The sequence below is a fragment of the Ceratotherium simum genome, chromosome 24 (assembly GCF_057802395.1).
Source record: "Ceratotherium simum simum isolate JZ-2026a chromosome 24, ASM5780239v1, whole genome shotgun sequence".
Lineage (NCBI taxonomy): Eukaryota > Metazoa > Chordata > Mammalia > Perissodactyla > Rhinocerotidae > Ceratotherium > Ceratotherium simum.
Genome location: NC_141923.1, coordinates 12,446,616 through 12,458,308, shown reverse-complemented (window position 1 = coordinate 12,458,308; position 11,693 = coordinate 12,446,616). Strand labels below are relative to the sequence as shown.

Sequence of the window (11,693 nt, the reverse complement as noted above, 5' to 3'; positions counted from 1 at the left end):
GCACAAAATATAAAGAAAAACATTGATAAATTTGGCCACAATTTACATCTTAAAACTTGTGTTCAATAAAGACTCTGTAAACAAAGAGAAAAAAACAAACCAGAGCCTGGGAGAACATCTGCGTTTTCATCTGGTATCATTTTCCCTTAGCCTGAAGAATTTTGTTTAGCATTTCTTATAGTGTAAGTCTGCTGGTGACAAATTCTCTTAGTTTTTTTCTATCTGAAATCTTTTTATTTTGTCTTCATTCTGAAGGATATTTTTGCTGGGTATAGAATACTGCACTGACAGTTTTATTTTTCCTTTCAGCACTTTAAAGATGTTGATTCATTATGATCTGATCGCTATTATTTCTGATTAGAAGTCAGAGGCTAATAGAATTGATATTCACTTGCATGTAACTTGTCATTTTTCTCTGGTTTCTTCCAAGATTCCCTTATTATCTTTGGTTTTTGACAGTTGAAATCAGATGTGCCTGGACGTGATTTTCTTTGTATTTCTCCTGCTAGGGGCTTTGCAGGGCTTTGTGAATTTGTAAAATTTATTTCATCAAATTTGGAATTTTTTCAGTCATTATTTCTTTAAAAATTTTTTTCTGCCTGTTCTATCTTTTCCTTCTGTGACTAACATTGCACATATGTTAGACCTTTTGCTATTGACCCACAGGTCCCAAGGCTCTGTTCATTTTATTCCAATTTTTTCCCCCTCTGTTCTTCAGATTGGACAATTTCCACAGATTTATGTTCAAGATTACTGACTATTTCATCTATTTTCTGCCATTCAGCCCATGCAGTGAATTTTTAATTTAAAATACTGCATTTTTATGTTCTAAAATTTCTAGTTGGCTCTTTTAAAAAATACTTTCTATTTCTCTGCTGACATTCCTACTTTCTCACTCATTATGACCATATTTTCTTTGACCTCACTGAGCAGAATTAGACTTTAAAATCCTTTGCTAATTCCAACTTCTGGATTATTTTGAGTTTTTTTCTATTGGTTGTCTTTTTTTCTTGAGAATAGGTCACATTTCTTTGTGTCAAGTAAGTTTGAATTGTATTCTGTACATTGTGAATGTTATACTGTGAAGACTCTGAATTTTATTATTTTTCTCTGAAAGGTGTTGATTCTTTCGTTTTAGCAGATAACTAATTTAATTTGACTTAAACTGTAAACTAACTCCTGGGTGGCAGTTTAAACCTGAGTTTAGTTCTTTTATTCCTAGCTGGATTGTTATTTGCAATAGCCTTGCACGTGTATGGTTAGGGATCAGCTAGAGATTTAGACAGAGACACATAATTTACATTTCCTCCTCTCTGGCTCTCTCTTTCTAGTGGTTCTCTCTTCCCTTTCCAGTAGATATGGTTGTTCTAAACTATGTGCTTTGGTAATTCAGACCAAAAAGGCTGTGGGTATACTACTGGAATTTTAGCCACCCTGTGTGTCACCAACTAAAGCCATCCCTTAGGCTAAAAGCCATAAAGAATGGAAACTCATATTCTTGTGCCATTCACTTCTTCAGGTGTTGACACCTCTCCAGAATCTACCTCCTTTTGGTTAGTCTCCAACTCCTTCAGGTAGTTTTTTTTTGTATTTTATCCAGAGTTTGTAGTTATTATCTTTGAGTGGGTAGGTCCAGCAGTCATTTATTTGACCATACGGGAAGTGGAACCTGGAGGGAACATAGTTGATGCAACCATTTTGGTAAGGAATTTGGCAGTATCTAGTAAAAGTTGAAGTTGAGAATATCCTAGAGAAATTTTTGCATGTGTACTCATGTATAAGAATGATCATTGTAACTTCTTTTGTAATAGGAGAAAATTGCAAATAACCTAAATATTCATCAACAAGACAGTAGGTCAATAAATTGTGTGATGTTTATAAAATGAAATACTATACACCAGTAAAGATGAATAAATTAGTGCTATATGTATCAACAGGATTAAGTAAAAATGTGATGTTGAGTAAAAAGTGTAAGTTTCAGAAAGATGGGGCTGGCCCGTTGGCACACACAGTTAAGTGCGTGCATTCTGCTTTGCGGCCCGGGGTTCACAGGTTTGGATCCCGGGCGCACACCGATGCACTGCTTGTCAGGCCATGCTGTGGTGGTGTCCCATATAAACTAGAGGAAGATGGGCATGGATGTTAGCTCAGGGCCAATCTTCCTCAGCAATAAAAAAAAAGGTGGGGGGGGCAGCCTGGTGGTGCAGTGGTTAAGTGCACGTGCTCTGCTTCGGTGGCCCAGGGTTTGCAGGTTCAGATCCTGGGTGTGCACCAACACACCGCTTGTCAGGCCATGCTGTGGCAGCATCCCATATAAAGTAGAGGAAGATGGGCACAGATGTTAGCCCAGGGCCAATCTTCTTCAGCAAAAAAGAGGAGGATTGGCATCGGATGTTAGCTCAGAGCTGAGCTTCCTCACAAAAAACAAAAAACAAAAAACAAAACAAAACAAACAGATATGTATAGTATGGTATTAATTATATAAAGTTAAAAAATATGTGAAACAATATATATTGTTTTGGATACAGATATATATAGTGTATATATAGCTACCCTATCTAAAATCTTACCCTACCCAAAATTCCAACCTCTTTCAACATTTCCTATCCCTTTTCCCTGGTTTAGTTTTTTTGTGAGGAAGACTGGCCCTGAGCTAACATCTGTTGCCAATCCTCCTCTTTTTGCTTGAGGAAGATTATCGCTGAGCTAACATCTGTGCCAATCTTCCTCTACTTTATATATGGGATGCTGCTGCAGCATGGCTGATGAGCAGTGCCTAGGTCCGTGCCCAGGATCCAAACCTGTGAACCCCGGGCCACTGAAGCGGAGTGTGCAAACTTAACCACTATGCCACTGGGCTGGCCCCACTGGTTTAGTATTTTTTCTTTTGTTGTAATTATCAGTACTTAATGTACTATATATTTTACTTATTTAATTTTTTTGTTTGTCTTCCCTTTTAGAATATTAGGTCCTTGAAGGCAGAGATTTGTGTCTTCTTTGTTCACTACAGTATCCCTAGTGCTGAACAGTGTTTGGCATATAATAGGTACTTAATAAGTATTTGCTGAATGAACAAATGAAAAGTATAAAAATATGTGGGCTTGATTAACCACAAATTTAGATAAGTTTTACGAGGGCTTCTAGTGAATCTAAAATGTTTTATTTCTTAAAAGTGAAGTATCTAATGCAAATATGACAAAATATGAAGATCTGATGGCACTGGGTAATACCATTGGAAATACTTCACTGAACAAAAGAAGCACCAAAAAGTTTTGAGAAGATTTTTCAGAACATTATAGCATAGAACTTAAGGGAAGAGTGAGTTTCAAAAATGAGTAGGGAGATATTTGAAATGCTGGAATTAGTCACCAAGAGATAAGATAATTATAATTGATTATTAGGAAATTATTAGTGATTATTGAAAGAACCTGTTTCAGCAAGCAGGTGATAATAGGCAGTATGGTGAGGAAATGGAGGCAGTAGGTGGAGAAATGGAGACCACTTATTCAATATGATGACAGGTATAGTAGCTTTTCCAGGATGGAAAATTTATTCATGTTTGTGAGCAGAATGGTACAATCTATTAAAAAGATAGAGATTTAAAATGCTAGAAAGAGAGAAGACAATTAATAGGAGCATTCATAATTAGAGGCATAGATTAAGTAGAAAGGGCATTTCATCTGGCAATGAGGAGAAGCACTACTGCAATAGAAGGAAAGGAAGAGACAAAGGTTGACACAGATAGGTGGAGACAAAGAGAAGGAAAGGTGAGGGAGTTCACATTTGTTTTTTGACGTGGTAAGTCAGGCCATCTGTTGGAATGGAGAAACTGGATAATGGATATGCTCCAGGTTAGCAAATTGTCCTGATGGACATGTTAGAAGGTTGAAGTTGTAAGAGCCTAGGTTGATGATTAGAGTATCAATCATATGGATGATTTCAGGCTTTGAAGGGTTTCAAACAGTCAGAACTAACCTTAATGGAATGGGTGCATGGGTGGCTTGAGCAGTAATGCTAACAACAGCAAACGCTCATATGTGCCAGGGATTATTCTAGATTCTCATGTCACTTAAAACGTGCCAGGGTTTGTTCTAGATTCTTTATGCATACTCATTTACTCCTGACAATAATTTTGAGGTAGCCATGTTATGATGAGCATTTTACAAGTGAGGAAATTGAGACATAGAGAAGTAACTTGCCCAAGAAACACAGCTCATAAGAGGCAGAACTGGGATCCAAACCCAAGCTAACTCCTGAGTCTACATCCCTTAATAACGTTATACTTTATCAATGGGGTAGTAGGAATTTTTTTTTTTTAATTTTATTTATTTTATTTTTTCCCCCCAAAGCCCCAGTGGATAGTTGTATGTCGTAGCTGCACATCCTTCTAGTTGCTGTATGCGGGACTCGGCCTCAGGATGAACGGAGAAGTGGTGCCTCGATGCGCACCCGGGATCCGAACCCGGGCCACCAGCATCGCAGCGCGCGCACTTAACCACCAAGCCACAGCGGCGGCCCTGGGGTAGTAGGAATTTTAATTGATGACAAACAGCAGGATTAGTAAGCAGGTCAAGGGAGTCGTTTTCCAACACATACTTTGTTATTTTGTTTCTGGATTATCCAAGACATCACTTTAAAAAAAAAAAAAAGTCAATTGTTTTCTTTATCAGTCTGAAGTCTGCCAGAAATTTTTGAATAAATTATTGAGCTTTTTTTAAATCACACAGTGTTTATCATCTCAGAAATTTACATTATATTCATGTTTCCTTCAGAATGATTCCAATTTACTTCTACCCCAAATTAACTCTTCAGCATCATTCTTTTACATCGTTATCTTTGACTAAAGAATGGAACTTTTCTTTGGGATGTGTTTTTGGGAATAAACAATGGTATAGGATGATCAGCCTGATTAGCCAGACCAACCTGTCAATCAGCGAGGTGACATAGTCCAGTCGTGTATACATCCTAAAAAGCCAAATCATTAACATTTTATGAACCTTTTCACCATGAAACTTGGTGACTGTGCGCATCATGATGGGCAGCTTCCTTGCTGTCAGTAGACTTTTTTTGGGCTACTCAGAAACATCTTTTCTTGATATTTGTTCACATTTTGTTTTTAAATGTCAAAGATTTATTTTGAATACTTTGTACATGTCATATACAATTTAACATTCTTTTCCCTAAAATAAGGATTATTCTGTTTTGGTGAGATGGAAAAACATTGATTTAGTCACCACAGTTACCAGCATTGAAAATAACTGGTCAACTCTTACATTTCTGCTCCTGTAGCTTTTGCTAAATCAACATGCTTTGATCATTTGCTCCTCAGCTTTCACAAACTAAACTATTTGAATTAAGAATGGTCATAACGGTTGGCAATTGTATGGTACTTTAATTTTAGAAGGACTTGCACATTCGTTATACCATTTGATCTGCCCAGTAACTCTTTAGGTAACAGAACAGGTTTTATAGTTCCCATTTTACAGATGAAGAACCTGAAGGCTTAGGGAGATTAAAAGATTGGTCCCAGAATCAGTAAGTGGTAAAACTGAGTCTGGAATCTGGTTCTTCCTGAATCTGGTTCTTCCTGACTCCAAGTCCAGGCTCAGAATGTCTCTCAGCTCTGTAGTTGATTAAGTATCTTCCTATTAGTATGCATGACGCCCTTTTCCGCTGCCGTCCTTTTCTATTAGCTTCGTTTGGTTTCCCAGCAGAGGGGCTTCCCAGCGTGCCCGTCTCCAGCCTGAGTGGGTTGCTAGGGAGCACACCTGGGTTCTTCCTGTCTCCAATCTTGCATTTTTTTTTTTCTATGGCCCTTCCAGCTTAGCCATCCGTGGAAATCTCCTCCTTCCCTAGCCCCAACTTCTAAAGCCTTCTCACAGCCCCCTGGCAGTGGGACCTCCCTTCTTAATCATCAGCAGGAGAGCCCATCAGAGAGGGGAGGCAGAGGGCACGGACCGCAGCACGCCGGGAAGCCATGCTGAGGGTTACTTCTGCATTTCCTTCCTCGCGGTCCTCAGGAGCATCCTCGCCGCCCTCCGGCCCCGGCTGTCTCCAGCCCGCCCCGGATCCGCCCCCTCCTCCTTCCTCCCAGTGGTTGAGACGAAGCGTGGGACGCACCTGTGTCCCTCTCCGGTCACCCCGTTGAGGCACCAGGGGCTGCTACGGGAGCAGGATTTACAGGCCCGGAGAACGCCAATGGGAGATCCAAATGGTCGGGGACTCCGGCACTTTAAGAGGCTTTTCTCTGGGAAACACCCGTCCCCTCCGTGCGCCTTATGAATGGAAATACTCCTCCCCCGGTCGAGCCCATTTTCCCATTTCACCAGGAGCCGCAGCTTGCTCTCTCCTTTCGGTCTCCCCGCCCACATCAACGCGGGCAGCTCCAGGAGGGGACGGACAGGAAGCCTTTGGCCGCCTATTAAATCCCACCCATTTCTCCGGGGGCGATTTCCTAACCTTCCGGGACCGAATTCTGCAATTTGATGTGCGTTTTGTCCGAATGGTAGCGACACGGGCCTAAGGGAGGGGGAAAGCGAGGGGGTGGGGGGTGGGGGGTATGCGCTCTTTTCCTCGCAACATCGCTGGCGGAGCGAGGGAGCTCACACGACACAGATTTTGGGGCAAAGCCTTTTCATCTGGACAGCACCATGTCCACCAAAGCGGAGCAGTGTAAGTAGCAGCCGGCCCGGCGTTCCGGCCCGGCCTCCGGCTGGGAGCTATTGCAGTTGCGGCGTTTGCGGCTGCCGGGAGACCTTGGCATCGTGCTGGTGCGGGGGGGGGGGCTGAGGTTGGGGGGGGTGGGGGGTGAGGGGTGGAAGAGAAGGGGGGGAGGGTGGACGGTAACGGCAACGCGGCGCTGTCCCCGGTGCTGGAAAAAAATGCAGTCTTGCTTGGGCTTGTGGTGGGGTTTCGCAAGACTGGAAGACCCTGCGAAATGAAATTAAAATGGGGTCATTCTCGGGAAAAAGAGGCCTCGTATCTTTCAGGTAAACATTTCAGTATCTCTTGTTGGAGTGGGGGAAGGGGGGGCAGCGGCAAATCAGGGGCGGGGAACTGTCAGTGCAACCAAAGCCTGCCTGGTTGCACTGAGCCTTCTGAGCATGCCCAGTTCTCGGTGCTGGAGCCATAGGGGAGTTTGAGTCTGCAGTTTGCACTTCGGGTTGGAGAGGAGAGAAGGGAGAGAAGGGGGAGGGAGCCCGGGGCCAGGCAGAATTCTGGATTAAGGGTGAGGAAAATCAACTCAGGAATACCAACACCATTGCTAAACTAAGCACAAGCATAGGTTAAAGCAGGAGTCGGTGCTTGCAAGAAAGTGAAAGGGGCTCTGGGAAAATGATCTAATTATTTTTCCAAAGAGATTTCCTTTGTAGGGCAGCTCACACAAACTATAACAAATAGTAGGAGGATTTTGGATGTCCCAGTAATGATTGACTGTGTGTTTGGTTGGAAACAATCTGCTAACTCCTTGTGGACAGAGGAAGTTTCTGATACACTCCCTGTAGCCTCTCTTATTGCAGTGTGCATTAGTAGGCCTTCGAATGTACTTGGTAGGTTGATTAATGTGAAACCTTTTCCTGAGTGCACTTGAGAGATTCAGGAACTTAAACTTATGATTGTAAATAAAAGATGTTTTTATTAAGCAACGAGTTTGAATTTTTAACAAATATTCCAGAACGTATTCATCTAATTGACTCTTGTTTCTTTCAGAGGAGTACACAGTTATGTTGATAATGCTGTCACTACTTAACAGTCTTTGTAATTCTTCTTTGGAATGGCTATAAAGGCCATTCTGTGAGACACCCAAAACAGTAGTCTCGTTATTTTGGGACAATAGCTTGTATATAATAAAATGCAGTGTGTCACTTATTCACCAGATAGATTAAAGGAACTGAAGACTCATGGAATTCCCAGATTGATGGTTCATTAGAGATTGTCTATGCCCACCTACCATCCAGTGCTTGTATCTCTTTACAATGTTTTTTGGAATCTGGAACACCTGAGTTTGAGTTCTAGTTCTGCCATTTACCGTTTGACCTTGGGCAAGATAATTGACTTCTCTGAACTTGATTTCCTCATTTGTAAACCTGGGGTAATAATGCTGATGGGGTTGTTGTGATTATAAATGAGAGAACACACACAAAAGATTGAGTAGTGAGCCCAGCACATAGCAAGTACTCAACAAATGATGGTTATGATACTGACAATTATGTCCCACTTAATAGTCCATCTCTTCTAAATAGGAAGTTCTTTTGTGACTTCTTTTGCCTGTTTCTAAAAGTTAAATCTAAACCTCAAAGATAAATTTACTTCTATTGAGACTTTCAAAAAAATTGGATGCATTATGTTTTGAGTAATGGTAACATAGTTGGAGTTGGTGTAGAACTTGCCACTTGAGGATATCATACCCTTGAATGTTTTATTATAGTACAATTGTTAAAAAAAACCACCACCTATCTTTTGATTTTATAGTTATATGTTACATAAATAATTTCAGGCTAAAGCCTGTGAGTATTACTGTTCTTTTCCTGTGTTTTCTCTCCTTTTTATATTTTGAGATGCACTGGCTGCTTTGTCTGGTCTCTTTCCTGGGCAGTTAATGCCAGGATGAATGAAATCTACACATGGACTTGGTTCTGTAGTGCATGTAGTGTGTGGTTAAGTAGCTATTTTAAAATTGTTTGTAAAGCAGATTTTTTCATCTGTTGATGATGGAAAGGACACCATATTTGAAGCTAGAACATGTGGATTTGAGTTTTGCATGCCCTTCTTTTTTTTTTTTTTTTTTAAGATTTTATTTATTTATTTTTCCCCCCAAAGCCCCAGTAGATAGTTGTGTGTCATAGCTGCACATCCTTCTAGTTTGCATGCCCTTCTGATTAACAGTGAGACACTGGGCAATTAACTTAATAGTTTTGTGCCTCAGAGTTTCCATCTATGAAGTAAGGAATAATAGTAGCAGGTATCTTTGTTTAGTCCTAAGGGTTTTGGAGGGCAAAGGAGGTGACTGGGGGTAGGCTGTGAAAAGGCTAATGATGCTTTGGGTATTTTTAGGTATCTTTATTTAGAGTGAAGGGAAGTTAAGAGTCTCTTTTCTTTCTCTCCTAACATGCACTAACATGAATGGGTTGATACTCTAGTGCACATTATATACCTGAAAATAAAGCAAACACATGAAAGGCTGCGTAGTTGATGTTCATGAAGGGTGAATACTTTTTAATAAAAAAGATCTGTGGTATTTTATCCTTGGTAGGAACATGGCTAGGGGGAAGGAGAAAGAGAAGGGAGGGCCAAGAGCTGTTTCTTTTCTACTGGATGTGAAGACCACCAGAATGGAAGAAAATGAGAGTTCATTCTCTCCTCTGCATTCAGGAGTGTGCACAGTTACCACTTTCCTAAGGACCAAGGGAGAGAATTAGGTTATATAATGTCAAAATATCATTTTTATTACTCTTCTTCCTGAGGCCTCTTGATGTAGGTAAGGTTTCACTGGTACAGGAAGTGGAATTGTTTGGTTGATACAGCAAGGGGAAGTATCTGCATTTCAACCCAAATGGATTATGTGATTTACTTTTGAAATGTATCACAGATATGTTAAAGATGATTTTATTTTTATGAAGTGGCATTTTTGAAAATTAATAAGTAATAATGATGAAAGAGAGGCTAGTTTTTGCTAGCCTGGGAGCCTGATTTTATACATTCGCTCTGTATCCTGTGCTATGTGCAGAACATCATAACAGAAGGTGAAAGCTTCCTAGCAATTTCTCAGGCGATTGCACAAGAGTTAAAATTTTTTTCCTCCATATGCTTCTTTTTCTTACAGTCAAAGTTCACTGTAGTGAAAGTGTTTATGTAGCTGATATAGAATCTGGAATGATAAAAATAAGAATTTATAGTTCTTTTCTTTGGGATTTCAAAGAGGAGAAAGAGAAGTCTCCGCCAGCTTTTTCTGTTTTCTAAGAGTTAAAATTGGAGTACTTTGGGTGTGCTCTTTCAAAAGAAGCTTGCTTTTGATAACACTAGATGTTGAGTTGGGTTTCTAGAAGCAGACTGCTGTGTGGGTTTGAATCCTGGCTCTGCTTCTTGCAATCTCTGTGACCTTGGACAAGTTAACTCAACCTCTCTAAGCCTCGACTGCATTATTTATAAAATGGGGATATTCGTAGTTGTGAAGATTAAATAAGGTGATCTACGAAAAGTGCTTAGCACAGAATCCTGGCACATAATGAGGAGTTAATAAATGTTAGCCATTATCATCATCATCATCATCAAGTATAAAAACTTGTGCTTGCTGCTAAAATGAGGATAATTATAAAGTTTGGATCTAGCCTCCCAGAGTGTAGCAGAAAAAATAGTAGCCACGATATTGTTTAAATGGGACATGGGCTATTGGACTATTTGTTATTCTCCTTTCCTTGTCTCCAGGTCTCCTCTACAGCAATCAGCCTAACCCGTTTTGGGTGAGAGGAGATCCCTGCATGACAGTTCCTTGATTTGGTATATCTATCAAGGAACTTGCTGCTCACCCAAACAGAACATTTCTAGGGCATGAACTGCCTATCCATCACCTTTCATATTATGATGACAGTGTAGCAGCTGGTAAACATAAATCACTTATGTAAATATCCATCAAAATGTTTGTCAAATTTGGAAATTAACCTGCTAATAATTTGGGCATAAGCTCAAAATAGCTAATTATAGAAATATGAATGTGTGCCATTTTTAATGTATTTACCCTTCTCAACATCTTTATCTTAGTAACTAAAAACCTTTTTGATTACATCAAAAACAAACTCTTTTAAGAGTATAGCTAATTAGCACTATGATTTGAAGTTGAACTTGCCCCTCTCCCCTGCATATTTAAGGGCCATGCTTGAAGAAATCAATAGATGGTTTTATTTATTTTTATGTACATTATTAGGTAATATTACTGAAATAGAAAAGTACTCCTTTGAATAGCACTGCAACCTGTAGTCATTTAGAAATCTTTGCACAACAACATTGCTAACTTCTTATAGAGGAAACTCTAGTTTTACTCATATATGCAGAAATTAGAGTATGGCTATTCATCATATTTGTGGTAGCAAAAAGAGCACATGGTTTTTAGCTCTTATCTTACCTGATTTCTCTGCATGATTTGACACTAGTTGCCACATTCCTTATTTAAATTCTCCTTTTCTTCTTTTCTGGCTGTTCCTACTCAGAATTTTTCCTTTTCGCTACATTCTTTTCCCTACATTTAAAAACAGGATTCTGTCATTAGTCTTCTTTTTTCTTTTTTTTTTTTTTAAATCCCACAGACTCGTGTTGTCATTCTCTCTCATGGTATCAGTTATCACCTCTATGTGGATGACACTCAAATACATGTTTTCTAGTCTAAACATATCTAGAACTATAGGCCTCTGTCTCTATCTGTGAGATAGAGGCATCTCAAACCCAAACTCGTTGTCTTCTGTCCCACACTTGTACTTCTTTTTATGTACTCATTTCAGTGAATGGCACTACCATCTACCCATTCACCCAAGTCAAAAAATTGTGCATCTTCTCTACCATTACTATTCAGCAAATCACCAAGCTGTGTTGATTGTAGCCCATCCAACTAAATCCCTGCCCTAACTCGTTAATCTAGTTACCTTGGACTGTTTTTTTCAGTTCCTCCAATGCACATGTTCTTTTTGCCTGAAGTGCTTTCT

The 11,693-nt window shown here is 39.9% G+C and overlaps 1 protein-coding gene across 1 annotated transcript in view; it reads left to right on the top strand.

Moving 5' to 3' along the window:
• Positions 1–6,613: 6,613 nt before the first annotated feature.
• The window catches only part of UNC79 (unc-79 subunit of NALCN channel complex), a 231,192-nt gene continuing 226,112 nt past the window's right edge, over positions 6,614–11,693 (top strand). Inside the window, exon 1 of the mRNA XM_087448020.1 lies at positions 6,614–6,672. Coding sequence (XP_087304146.1) covers positions 6,651–6,672 — 22 coding nt within the window. The 5' untranslated portion in view covers positions 6,614–6,650. The remainder of the gene's footprint in view (positions 6,673–11,693) is intronic.